Raw genomic sequence first — 14706 nt, forward strand, 5'->3', positions numbered from 1 at the left:
AAATAAAATAAATAATAATCAAAATAATAGAAATCAGATCTAAAAAATAAAAGATGAAAAAATTAAAATAATAATAATTAACATTTCATAAATTATTTCAAATAAAATAAGTAACAATAAAAAAAATGAAGACCAAATTTGATAGATAAAAAATTTCAATAAGAAAATGATAAGGGAAAAGTACATAACAATTATAAAAATAAGTACCAAAACTAATATAAAAATTAAATTTTAAGAAATGAAATTAAAAAATAAATATTCAAAACAAAATATATATATAGCAATCAAAAGTTTAAGGACCATATTTGATATAATCAGTAAATAATAAGACATTTCTAAATTTTTCACAACTTTCAGAAAGTATTTTTCGTTTAAATTTTATAGGAAAACACTTTCCTAGAAACTAACCTAAATTTTTCTTTGGCTGGAAAGTGTTTTCTGTTGATCAACTTTTCTAATGACAAACAAATATAGAAACGTTTGGAAAGTGGTTTTCTGTAAACCACTTTCCTAATGTCTTAATTATTGAGTTCCAACCACAATGACTAAAAAGGTATCCCACAGCCTCATTAGCTAGCATTTTAACTTGCGGACTCCACTCTACTGCATAACCTTTCTCACCCATAAGAAACTAAAAACGTTATCCTACAACCTATGTCATCCACAAATATTTTGAGGGAGCTTGGCTTGCTCAGTATCCCTGGTTACCCATAAGAAATAGAAATTACTGACCTTGTTCCAACCCCAAGCTTAGATAAGAAACGATACTAAAGACCACATATATAACTGACCTTGGTGGTTTGTTGCTAATCCATTCAGTAAAGAGATCAAGATTATAGTAATCATGATCTTTAATACACTCGTCCAAATATATTGATGGCCTTGTCGGTCTTCATAAAATACTTTCCAAAACTTTCATAAATAAAACCAAAGTGAAATAACTAAATTTATTTTAAAAGTGAAATACCTAATATCTTTTTTTTTTCAATTTGTATTCATAAACATTTGTAGTCAGCAATAAAATAATTAAAAATACATTTAATATCCACTAACGCTAGAATTAGAAGTGTTTGCATTAGATTTGGAGAGAACTTTTAGTCTGAAATTTATTAGCATCAATGTCAAAAATATTATAATAAGAAATGTCATAGGTCATCAAAAATATAGCATAACAATGCAATTAGGGTTTTAACGGTGATAGAACAAAACCATCAATATAGCCTACACCGGAGAAGGGTCTTATAATTAAATGAAGGACTCCACTACAAGTTCTGGAGCACAAATATGTTGGGTGCTTCTTTACTCGTTATGGATGTAATTCAACACTGATGTTTGGGAGTGTCAATGGTGACAATGCCACGGTGGACTGATCAATCAACAATTGCTAAGTATATCATTGATGTTTTGAATGTAGGACTCGTGGGAAGGGGATTGTGACTAAACAAATCATAAGGGGATTGTGACCAAAGAAGAGATAGAAATGTGCATAAAGGAATTTGTGGAAGGAGAGAGTAGGAATGAGGTTAAAAGGAATTCATATAAGTGGAAGGAATTGGCCAAAGTGACATTAGATGAAGGTGGAAACTATGACAAGAATATCAAAGAGTTTGCAGCAAAACTTCTACACATGTCCAATGGTTCTGTAGAGTAAAAGGTTTAGTTTGCATATTCAAATGTTGTAAAAGATGTTATAGAAATCAACCTAATAAGTTATGGAGAAAGATTTTCTGCATGTTTTGGTTTGTGTTCGTTATGCGAAGGAGATCATGCACAAAAGTAACCATCAACCAGGCTTTTATTAGATTTGACATTGCTTTATTAATGTTCCGAAACTAGAATAAAGCCCTTATCTTGTTGAATATATACAGGTATTAGAATCATAAAAAAACTACTTGAAAATGTATAAAAATCTGATACATATTCAACTCAAATATACTTTAATAAAAATACATAATATTGATCCAATATCCAATTATTAATACAATCAATGAAGTTTACCAATTAAAGTGTAGATGGTTAATCTATCATGAAAATTAATAAACACATACACATCTATATTTTCATCGACCAAACTTATATGAAGAATCTATCCAATCATTTGATAAATCTGATAACTTTATAGGGTTAGCCCTATCATCATCTTCTAAGATCTGATGTGGGCTCAAAAAAGGTTTAGGAGGTATTTGGAGGAAATCAACATCTGATTCAAGCATCTCAACAACTTTATGTATTGAGGGACGATCATCAGGCTTTAATTGTATGCACCACAACGCCACAATCATCACCTTCTTTAATATTTTCTTTTCATATTCCGGGGCATCTTCTTGTGTTTCTATGTCCTTTCCTTCACTAACTTTGTCATAAACCCATGCAGGAAAGTAAATCCGACTTGAATGATTGGCCAATGCATTCAAGTTCTTTCTTCTTCCTACCATATCCATTAATAACATCCCAAAACTATAGACATCAGATTTGAAAGAAACACCTCCAATATTTTTATACAATAATTCAGGAGCCATATATCCAATTGTTCCTCTGGCAGTTGTGAGAGACACATTATTATTACCTGATGGGTATAATTTGGCCAGTCCAAAATCTGAGATTTTTGGAATAAATTTTTCATCCAGCAGAATATTGTGAGGTTTGATATCAAAATGTAAAATTTGCATATCACAACCTTGATGAAGATATTCAATTCCACGAGCCACCCCAAGAGAAATCTCATACATTTTATTATTGCTTAGTGGGATACTACCTTGTTTAGAAAAAAGATACTTTTCAAGAGACCCATTAGGCATGAATTCTAATATAAGAGCACGTTTTGATCCCTCAACAGCGAAGCCTATGATTCGCATGACATTGACATGGTAAATTCTCCCAATAGTGGCAACTTCGTTGATAAAATCTTGTCCATTGGCTTTTGACTTATCTAATATTTTTACTGCTACAAAACGACCACTTCGAAGCTTTCCTTTATAAACTGAGCCATAGCCTCCTTGTCCCAACTTGTCTTTAAATCCGTTTGTTATCTTCTTAATCTCTGAATAATTATATCTTATTGGCATGAGGTCATTGCCATGACTTTGTAAGAATTTCTCAATATTATTATACATGGATAAATGCCTTCTTTGCCACTTGTAGATAAGTAAGATTACGAGACATGGAAGACCACAAAGGAATAATAGCGCATGCAATGCCGCTGTGTAAAGACATCACAAAAACAATTAATATTGAAAAAATATATAATGTTATTAGACTTTCATATCAACATTTTTTTTTATGAATAGAAAAGTGACTTTCATTATGTATCTCCATGTTGAGTCCTTCCAATTTAATAGTGTATCTATGAAAGCATATTTTTTTTGGAACATCAAATTCTTAGCTTAAAATTAAAATAAAATATTCATATAAATATTTCTTTTATTTTATGCTACGTGTAAATATTTGTGTGAGCATGCATGCTTTAGTTTTGCCCATAATTTTATTTTAAACATTAGCTTAATACTTGTTTACATCACTAAAAACCATTTATATGAATATTCTAACTCTTAAAAATTAACTGTTATGAGCCAAAACTTGGAGATCATTTCTTGCACTTAATTTTTCCTTAATCATGTATAGAGCTTATGCTTTCAGATGAATTTGTTTTATGTCTGATGTACATGAATTGAATGCCTCACAATTAGTCTAAAAAAGCAAAGTAAAATACTTACCGATGAGGACAAGCAACACAAGTAGCAGCGTCAAGAACAAATTTACGAGAATGATTAGTAAATTTGAAGCGATGGTCGTTCCTACAAGAAAAACACGAGGACAATTAATGAAAAAAAATCGATAATAATGAAAAAAAAACTAAGAATCATAAATAAATATTATATAAATGCAATGCTAGGTGACTTGTAATGCTCTTTTAATAAATCACTTGATAAAAGACTAATTGAAAGGTTATGAATCGGAAAAACAAGGTCAAATGGTCAATGACCCACAACGGAAATAATTAGTACTATAATACGAAGAAATTAATAAGTTAACTCACCTGGGTTTCGATAAGACATGGCCTTGTGATCTATATTCACCAAAAAAAAAAAAAAACAAGGAAAGATAGTGTCAGAATGTAAAACCTTTAAAAATAAACAACAAATTAAGAGTTTTATCAAACAATTGTATAAGAGTTTCCAGAGGATTTTACTTGTGAAGACATATTAAAAAATAATATAAAAATATCATTAGAAATACTTTAACTTTAATTAATAATTTAAGTTTTTAAATTAAAATTATTACTTTAATCACCAAACTAAATAAAGAATTTGAGGTTTTTTTATATAGAAAATAGAAAAATCAAATCTCAACATGGTTTCGAGCTTAATAATGAATTCAAAGAAATTATTTGATTAAAAACAAACCTAAATATAAGATTGCTCATCATGTGAGTTTATTTTAAAATTAAAATTAAAAAGTAATTGACTGAATTTGATTCAGTTCGATTATTGTAGTTATTTTATTATTACATTATATAAATTAACATTATGATATTCAAGTAAATTCAATAAAAAGAATATATTAAGTTCTTTTCTGAAGAAATAAATTAACTCACCTATGCTTCGATTTATTATCGACATGACACCTATATTTATATCAGACATTAAAGAGTTAGCATGAGAGTGTAAAATCCTGATGAATAAATAACAAAAGAAAACCTTCTTTGCGAAGAAAATGATTAGGGTAAATGTAACAAGTCCAATCCATGTATTTCAAGAAAACAAACAAGACAAGCAATGGTCCTCACCTTTCAAATACCTGGCATTCAACCATGTGCCTTTCAACCATATTGCTACAGCTCGTGGAAACGAAAAAATCATATCAGTGTTCCCAGGACATATCAAACTCAAAAAACTAAAGGATAAAAGAACATATATTTGGGCTTTATAAGTTATTTTGAGGTTCTTGTACTTGTAAAATATTAGAGCTCCTTCTCTTGATAGTGCTATAATTAGACAAAATAAATCAACTCACCCATAATTCGATTTATTGCCCAGTCGATACCTGAAATCGAAATCACCACCGATTTATTGCCCAGTCGATACCTGAAATCACCAAAAAGATATTGAGTCATTGTCAGCGTGCAAGGGTTCGATGAATGAAAAACAGAAGAAAACCGTAATATATATGATCGAGCCTAAGGTATATGCAACTTTTTGTAAAATCGAGCAACAGCAAATAAGATTCCAATAGTTATCACCTTTTAAAAAACAGTTTATCACGATTCCAACTGCAATATTTCAAGGAAAAGAAAAGGTCGTATCAGTGTTCAAATCTTATTTTAAGATTACATAGATCAACAATATTTAGTTTTTGATCATTCTAAAATAAAGCAAATACGGTATGGATAATCACAGGCATACTTACCACAGTAGGAGGCCATGGCTGTTTTATCAAAGTACCCGCAGCGGTTCTCTCTTACAGAACCACAACAGGGCGAGAACCATGAAAGCTCGAACCCATATACCAAAATATCATGGACATCTATATACGACATATTGGTCTTGTTTTCTGGCAGGAGAAATCCAGGCACATAACAAATCAAATTTATACGGCACAAGTCTGGTATGTCGGCCATTTTAACACCACCAACCATGACATAGGAATAACCTTCCATATTAAAGAAGCTGGGAGAAGAAACACTGCTAGACGAAGTAGAATTATATGCAGTGCTACTGTCATTTTTGCAAGAAGAAGTGTCCACTATATAAGATGGAGGACTCAGTATTGGATTTTCACAACTTATGAAAACAAACGTAAAAGAGCTTTTGACTGAGTAATCTAACCAGCGAAAACTAAGTGGATGGGGGAGGGAGAAGCAATCATCTTTCTGAACAGCAGCATCCACAAGTCGAATTGATAAGTCACTGTAATTGATTGCCTGAACATAATATTTTACCATGTTCAAGTGTAAAGTTAGGCGCTCGTTGTTTTCACAAGCAAGTTCATAGTTTTTGTTGCCACAGCTTTCGGGATCGGTACTTAATCGAAAAGGGTAGCTAATATTATTGAAATTGCCACAAGAAGAAGGAGCGCAGTAATTGTTGGTCTTTCTAGCACTGCAACTATGGTGAGTGGATAGGATCACAAGCAAAAGAAGGGCTGCATACGCACCAAAGAGGTGCCTTGATATTTTACTGGACATCGAAGGAGAAAACTTTCAGAGAAATCAAATAATCGCTTTGTTACCCTTCGCACAAAAGGTTTGTAAGATCTTGGGAACAATACTCATCCGCAGACTACGAATGCCATCTTGGATCAATACGAAAGGAAATCAATCAATGGTCACAAATTAAAGTCTTTGAATTATTGAATGGTCTCTTCCATTGATTAAGAATCAGGAAATTGCATGTAGAGTTCCCACCAACCAAGGGGAAGACTTCTGAATGGCCTCCACATACAAAGTCAAGCTCGTCTACATCTTGGACCATTCTAAATGCGATGCAAACGAGCCCACAAAAGAGAAGCAAAAATGGAAAGAACAAAAAAATATACACGTAGTCTTCCTTGAAGTTTCCAAGTCGGTAAGAGAAAAAAGTGGGGAAAAAATGTGGTGCCTTTCAAGCGATCTTTCATGTCCGGTCCCATCTTGCAACGAGTAGAAGATAATTTAGGGGGGTTCTTGTTGGTCAAAATCACAAAATCTCAAGTGCATAATTCGTAAAAAGTAATTAAGTGAAGGAGTAAGTTATCCTAACAAATTCTATGAGGATTCACGAAAAATATCAATAATACCAAAATTATTAAACCTCTGATTCAATTATTAAAGTTTGTTTATGACTATGCCATAACTAATACTATGCAAATTTATCAATTGAATTTTTTTATTAATAATTATGTTTTACTAAGTAAGTCACTAATCTCATTCAAGTATCAATGAATTATTTTAATGAGAAAATTTTATATATTTTTATGAAAATTCTAAACTTGTCAAAATTCATTAGAAACGATAAAACCCTTAAGAAATACACAAGTTCTATAGATATCTCTATCTTATTGATTTCTTATGTATTCCAAACAATAGCTAAAATAATTATAATTTCTCGATCTCAAATTGAATTCCAAATTATGTAAACGATGATCAAGCATACATAAGCATTAAGTTCAAATAAAATACTCAACAAATACTAGAATAAAAAACCACTCTATAGCTAAATTAAAAGGAGACAAACTTGATACAATGAATATTACTTATGAGTATGGAAAAATAAGAGAATTTGATGTTTTGAAGTGATTGTTCTTCGTAGCTTCTTTCTTTTAGTTCTAACTGCTTTTGCTCCTGGATGTCGCCTCCTATCTCTTGTTGTGTGTTTTGAGTATCAAAAAACATGTGCTAACTGTTGCCTAAAAGGGTTTTAATAGTCTGACTGGTTTTATCCTTCAAAGGAAAGGAAATTAGTTTCCTTTTATATCACAAATTTGAACTAGTTGAAGAGAAATAAGAGGCTTAACCTATTAGTTAGCCTTTTCAATCTATATGTGTTTTGTGTTCTTCATGGTGAGTTCAAAGACTTAGTAACTAGCCTTGTAATCAAGGCAAAACCTCTTTCATATGCAGATGTTTATAGTCATCTCCTTACTCATAAGTTCCTTCACAATACCTTCTTTCAAACAACAGACTACCAATCTTGCTCTTGATAATGTCTCTTCTCCTAATCCTAAGGATTGGTCCCTAGAAACTAGTGCAAAATCTTGGTGATGATTATCATAACCTAATTTTTGATAACATAAAATTCTACAAAATGAAAAAAACAAAAAAATTAAGGTTTGGATCAAAACAACACAAATGAGAAGCTTTGAGGGGTTAATCATGTTGGATTTATAATCTTGAAAGTTAATTTTGAAAGAAATTGAAAACATTAACAGGTATGAGGTTTCAATTAAACTTTGATTGGGTTTAATTAATGATATCGGAATTTGATTAAATAATGGATAAGTTTGAGGACTTAATTAACCTTAAATTTAGTTTAATTAATGAAATCAGGGACATAATTGAGTAAATATTAAATTTCTGAGTTAATTAAGGATAAAATTACAAGTGATTAAGGTCAAGGGATCATTTTGTAAAAGGCATCAAAATTCTGTATAGGTGCCTGATTAAAAACATGTTGAAACTTGGAGGACCAGATTGAAAAACTGCCGCTCAGACCAGAAACGACATCGTTTTTCACTTCTGGTCATCATCTTCTTCCTCTAAAAACAAAAGAAACTCTGTGCAAAGAAGGAGAGGAAGAACATTAATTGCCACCACATTCAAACGAATAATCTCCATGATTTCTATTGTCATTTCTCATATTATTCCCTTTAGTTAGCAGGTCTTTGAGACGGGGAAGAAACCACCACTAACAGTCCAGCAACTGCGGGACTATTGGTGTCCTAATCTACCCAAAACACGGGGTTTAAAGAGTATCCCCACATGGAGATAAACACCGCGGGAGATAAGGATTGAATCTCATATCCAAGTCAACACAGGACTTATACTCTGCCAAGGAAAGAAAAGGCGTACTGGGGAACAACTAGTTGGTTCTACCGCTATAAAAGGCCAGTGAGTAGCCAGAAAAAGAACAAGGAGAAAAGAAGCAGAAAACAGGGAAAAAAGTAGAGAAAACGAACAGAAGAGGAAATCAGAGGAGAGTAGAGAGTAATAAAAAAAAATCCAACAAACAGAGACACAAGAACAGAGGGGAAGAGACTAAAAGGAAGAGAAAGAGGAGAATATTCTCCGGCCGACACTTGGATCGATACCTTCATCTTCGTCTTCATCTTCGCCAGGTAAAACCATTCACCTTCGTTTCCAATGTAATTGTTGCAAGATAGTGCGAAGGTAATTAATTATCTTCGCATTGTGCAGTGCACGCGTGAGCTCAGTCATGCGTGCCTGCTGCCCAGTCAAGTCATTGGTTTGAGCCATTGACCAAGTTGGGCCGATTGGGTCCAACTTAGTTATATTTAAAATAAATTATATTATTTAATTATTTAATATATATTAAAATGTTATCGTATTTTTTAATTATTAATTTTTTTAAGATTTAAAAAAAAATCCTATATGATAAATAGATTTTTATTTTATCGGGTGAAATATAACCATTCTAATGTTGATAAAAAAAGAACTAACTCTTATTTAATATTAAAATACATCTTATATATAATTTGTAATTCTAGATATGAAAAGAAAACAAAATAATTTTTTTAGTATTTTTGAAATATTAGACTAGTTCTGATATTTTTAATAAATTAGTTATTAAAATTCAAAATAAAAGTTAATATATTTATTTTAATTTTTTTGAATTTTTTTGTATAAAAATATGATATAAAAATTTCTTATAAGTTTGAGAGACTTGACTATATGTATAAAAGTAAAATATATTTTTTTTATTTTTTTATATAATGTTTTCAATATTTCAGAGAAAACCGAATATTTTTAATATTAAATTTGTATTTTTATAGTATAAAAATACAAATTAATATTAAAAAAAATTAATAAAAAATACGCAAAATAACCACTTTTTTTTTAAAATTCTAAAATTTTTTCAGATTTGTTTTAACATATAGTATATGCTGGTGAGCTGTTGGGTTGGTAGTTCTTCTTCTTTTTCTCTGTGCTTTCTTTTTGTTATGTTTCTATTCTTACTCCTCTTTGTTTCTCTGTTTTCCTTCCCTTTTTTGTTCATTTTTTCCTCTTTTGTTTTTTTCCTTTCCTTTCCTTCCCATGTTGTCTCATGTTTTTCTTTCTTTTCTTTTCTCTTCTGTTTCAGCTTATTTCTTCTTTTTTTTCTTTGTTTTTTTTTTTTGTTCTCTCCCCTAATTTCTTTTAATTAAAGCTAAAATTGACTTAAAAATCAATTTTTAATGTGAATCATCTATTTCTTCACTATCATAAAAATTAATTTTTATTGCAATCAAACCATTCAGAAACTCAATTAATCTTTTTTAAAAAATCTAATGTGAATCATCTATTTCTTCACTATTATATATGAACCCCGGAAGCTTTGACAACGTACATTTCATGAAATGTTCTGCATTATGTTGGAGCATGCCAAAATCTATAGATCCACTTGTTTTGAAGTGGACTTTACTTGTTGAAGACAGGTTCAAATGAAGAGCATTCCAATGTTATCCTAAGGTATTTTATGGGCAAATTGGAACGACAGTCACAAATTGATTTTCGAGGATAGGATGCCAAATTGGGATACAATGTTTGAGCTCGTTTTTCATCGATTTTAATTTCTTCTATATGGGAATGACTTATTTAGAGGCTCTAATGGTATTTTGAAATGGTCAAACAAGTGATGATCGAGTGTTCTTCACTTTCATTTTTTATTATTTTCTTTTCATTTTACAATTATTCTATATTATATACAATTAAGCTCTGTTTTTTCATCCAGGAGCTTCCAAGATAGCTATGATTAGCCAACATAAACAAATATAAACAATTGCCCACTGCATCATAAAGTCTCAGCTTACCCTTAAGCTTTGCCAAAAAAAAGTAGAATAGACTAGGTGTTCCTCTAAGCAAACGACATGTCACATATTCTTTAATGATTCATGTCAATCTATAAACAAAACGGTTTTGGGCCAATCACTATAGGACAGCGATCTGAAAGACCTCTTTAGAGACCGAAGAGCTTGTAGCTGCTGAAGCTCAACATCCATTGAAAGCTTGCAAAAGCCCTATCTATCTGCTCACAGATCGTTCTCGAAATCAAGAGTACCTCCTTCCAGTCAATGGAAATTCAATAAGATCACCGGAAGATATGAAAGCACTGAAAGCGCTCGATCCACTTCTATTAACCAAACCAACCTCTGCGAAGTACTGAAAGTTCAAGCTGTGTTTTGATGATTGTGGATTTGAGAATAGGTTATAGTCAATAACTTCGAGATATTTTAAGAAGATTTTTTAATATAAGGGAGGATCTACAAAAATTTCAACGAAATTTATATATAGTTGTGATTGTATATAAAATAATTCACCTAAAAAATGGATTAAGAACATGTTATCGTAAATAACTTGAGATTTTCTTGTATCAAAGAAGTTTTGTTAAAATTTTAGTAAATTTTATATTTTGTTACGGTTGTGTATAAAAAAATCCACCTAAAAAACAAAGTAAATATATATATATATATATATTTTTTTTTTTTGTTTAAATGATGTGTAAAGATTAGGGTTGTTACATTTTATATTTTTATCATTGTCTTTACTCCTTTAAATTGACTTAGTCATGTTATGACGGCTCTCTCGTATAGTTAATTTGATGCTCGGCCTTTACTAACAATCAAGTGGAAGGTTCAAAGGTTATCAGTTTGAATATTTTTCATGATCTGATTTTTTTCTTAAAATAAAAAACAATGTCGGTTAAGATTTTCACATAGATTATTCTTTTTACCCATATCAGACAATAATCATGTTAGCTATGTCCGTCGTGAGATTACTCTTAATGTTTACAAAAATAAGCTCACATGGATATTAGTGACATCACAAAACCATACCCGCAATGGATTGCGGGCAACAGAACAAGTTAAGATCTATATATGGTGGAAACAAATACTCTTAAAATAAAATAATTAAAGTTAGATTATTTTTAAAATATATAATTTCATTAATATAGAAAACAAAAGTTATCCAACTTAGTTAATTTTAAATATTTAAGATTATTTTGACCTTTTAAATAAAATAAATACTCACATTATATTGCAAAATAATTCTAAAATTCATCCAAAAGTTCAACTACTGTTGCAAAAGTAAGGTTCAACATGTTTTTTGCTTCCACATAGTATATACGGTGTGCTATTGAAACACTTTTACAATAAATATGCATCATTTTTAATGGATGCTGCAGTGTTTCTCAAATTACTTTGGTTTAGATTAAAAAGGAACTTTTTAAAAGTATTTATACATAAAAAATATTTTAAAAATCAAATTCTACCCTCATTTTTTTTTTTAAAAATGTATCTTCAAATCAATCCAACATGAAGACGAAAACTTCACATGTCAATTCTCCTTGTCCTACTATCATTAATCACATGTGAACGGTAAAAGATAAAATAATCTATTATTAAAATTTTATTTAAACCATCATGCTTGCATGCTGATTTGAGTGTCATTTTGAAAATTTATTTCATTCAATTATGTAGAAATTAAAATAGATTTTCACAGGACACCAACGGATTTATTTGTTTAGCTAAAATCTAGTTTTTCACGTATGGTGGGTGGATAGGATCACTAGAAAAGGGAGGGCTGCATCTGCACCGAAGAGGTGCCTTAATACTCTACTGAACATTGAGAGAGAAACTTTCTTTGGGAAACCAAATAATGTGCTTTGTTACACTTTGCTCAAGAGATATAAATATATTACGAGGACAATACTCGTCTACAGTCACGTATACCATCTTAGATCAAAACGAAAGGAAATCAATCAGTAGCCACAAATTAAAGTCTTCTTGTTATTATCTTGGGCCCATTCTCATTAATTATATTTTTCAAATTTCTAAATGCGATGCCGACGAGCCCATTCAATATTTTTGAAATTTCCAAAATGAGGAGAGTGCCTTGAAGTTTCCAAGTCTGTAAGAGAAAAAAAACGCAAGGAAAGAATGTGGTGCCATTCAATATTTAAATATAAATATAGTAGGAGTCAAGTAGAAATGCAAAACTGTATAAAAACCACGCCGTTTTGCAAAACTCTAAGTGAAAACCACTACGTTTCATTTTTATCTTTAGCCTTTGGAAATGAAAATTCACAATATATATATATATATATATTATTTTATTTTATTTTTCTTTTATTCAATAACTTAAAGGAGGAAATTAACAAACCTCCTCGATTATCAAATCAATTTACGTTTCTTTTTTTAAAGGGGTTACAATGTGAGACGACATCTTTAGCCTTTGGAAATGAAAATTCACAATATATATATATATTCTTTTATTCAACATGAAAACTTAAAGGAGGAAATTAACAAACCTCCTCGATTATCAAATCAATTCCTTTGAATTACTCCTTATCAATATAGTATTTTATTTAAACTTTATTTGACCATCTAACACTAAAGAGGCCTAAAACAAATAAATTTAAAAATTTAAAACTAAAAGTTTATTTCCAATTTTATTTATACGATAATTAAATAAACTTTTTAATTATATTGGCAAATCGTAATAATACTCCCATAAAGTTGGTCGGACGTTGATTTCACAAGCAAATTTATATTTTCATAATCAGCTTTTATTGCTTTTTCATTTTTAGAAACGCAATAAACCATGTCCCCGTTTTCAATCATTTTATTTAATCTTTATTATGGATATTACCACCAGAAGGAGGGCGGTAATTGTTGCAATTTCTATCGCTGCAACTATATTACCACCGGAATAACTAGAAAAGGTTTTCAAAGGATAATTCTATTTATTGCGTTACTAAATCACTAAATTTTAGGAGGAGGATAGCAACTTCTATCTTTAATATGGCATTGCTTAGAATATTATTTGGCTAGTTAGAAATATTAATTTAGAAATAAGTTTAGTTTATACTAGTGCATGATCTAATAATATTAAATCAAGGTAATTACAAAAATAAAAATCTGTATTTTTTTTTGTTTTTATTTGTTTCTTATGTATTTTCTCTTACTTTATTAAAAGACAAATGAACAAATTCAAAATCAAAGTGATGGTGCTCATTTATTTTAAAAATATATATGGAGAATTATACATTTCATGTGAAAACATTAGGCTAAGTCCTATGTACATATAACTATTAAACAATTAAATTAAGATCCAACTTAAAGTTAATATATTTAAAATAAAATAATTAACTTAAAGTTAATTTTTAAAATATTTTAAGTCATCAACTAATTAAGTAATTGAATTTTAATGAAGTATTATATATAAAACAAAAATTAAATACTTACTTAATTTTAAGTATTTAAAATTATTTTTATCTTCTTTTTTTTTAAGATATCAGCATATATAATATTGCAAAATATATAATCCGAAAATTCATCCAAAAGTTAAACTACTATTGCAAAAGTGAGGTTGAAACATTTTTTGCTTCCACGTAGTATTGGCGATATTATGCAAATTTTTTGAAACAATTTTGCAACAAATTTGGGTGTACGTAGTTTTCAATATCAAATTCACATTTTTGTTTTCTAATTAATATTATGGATATTGTCACCGGAGCGCGGTAATTGTTGCTCTTTCAAGCACTGCAAGAATGGTTCGTATTATGTTTTTTTTTTAAAGTATAATTATTTAGATTATTTTAATATGTTGATGTTAAGAATAGTTTTTAAAAATTTTAAAAAATATTATTTTAATGTATTAAAAAAAAAGGTTTAAAGAAAGTAAATAAAATAAAATGAATGGCCGAAAATTAAAGTCTTTGAAATATTGAATGTTCACTATCTCACTGATTTCATTAATTTAAAACTTAAACCACAAAAGTAATAGTTAGCCATGAAAATACACAAACATAAATTATAATCTCACTTCAATCAATAAACTTGGGTCAATCCTCCTTGTAAACAAGAAATTCTCTAGATTACGAATGCCACAGATTACTAAAGTCTTGGAATTATTGCTTGGTTGCTCTCTATCTCAATGATTAGGATTTAGGAAATTGCATGAAAAGTTCCCGCCGATGAAGGGGAAGACCTCTTCGTGGCCTCCGCTTACAA

At 29.9% G+C, this 14706-nt stretch overlaps 1 protein-coding gene across 5 annotated transcripts; it reads right to left on the reverse strand.

The window, feature by feature from the left end:
• Positions 1 to 1899: 1899 nt before the first annotated feature.
• Positions 1900 to 8226, reverse strand: LOC105108980 (probable receptor-like protein kinase At5g39020). Of its 5 annotated transcripts, none has more exons than XM_011003522.1 (9): positions 8189 to 8226; positions 5407 to 6627; positions 5240 to 5269; positions 5014 to 5043; positions 4787 to 4831; positions 4595 to 4624; positions 4037 to 4066; positions 3714 to 3794; positions 1900 to 3199 (listed from the first exon to the last, which is right to left on the reverse strand). In XM_011003522.1, exons 2-9 carry the CDS (start codon positions 6182 to 6184, stop codon positions 2061 to 2063), a joined length of 2163 nt encoding a protein of 720 aa, XP_011001824.1. In that variant the 5' UTR covers positions 6185 to 6627; positions 8189 to 8226; the 3' UTR covers positions 1900 to 2060. The 5 variants fall into 5 exon arrangements, with proteins under 5 accessions (XP_011001824.1, XP_011001826.1, XP_011001823.1 ...); XM_011003524.1 differs by lacking the exon at positions 8189 to 8226 and having other exon boundaries at positions 5407 to 5742; positions 5826 to 5890; XM_011003521.1 differs by lacking the exon at positions 8189 to 8226 and having other exon boundaries at positions 5407 to 6720.
• Between the last annotated feature and the right edge of the window lie 6480 nt (positions 8227 to 14706).

Source organism: Populus euphratica, unplaced genomic scaffold (assembly GCF_000495115.2).
Source record: "Populus euphratica unplaced genomic scaffold, PopEup_1.0 scaffold237.1, whole genome shotgun sequence".
Classification (NCBI taxonomy): domain Eukaryota; kingdom Viridiplantae; phylum Streptophyta; class Magnoliopsida; order Malpighiales; family Salicaceae; genus Populus; species Populus euphratica.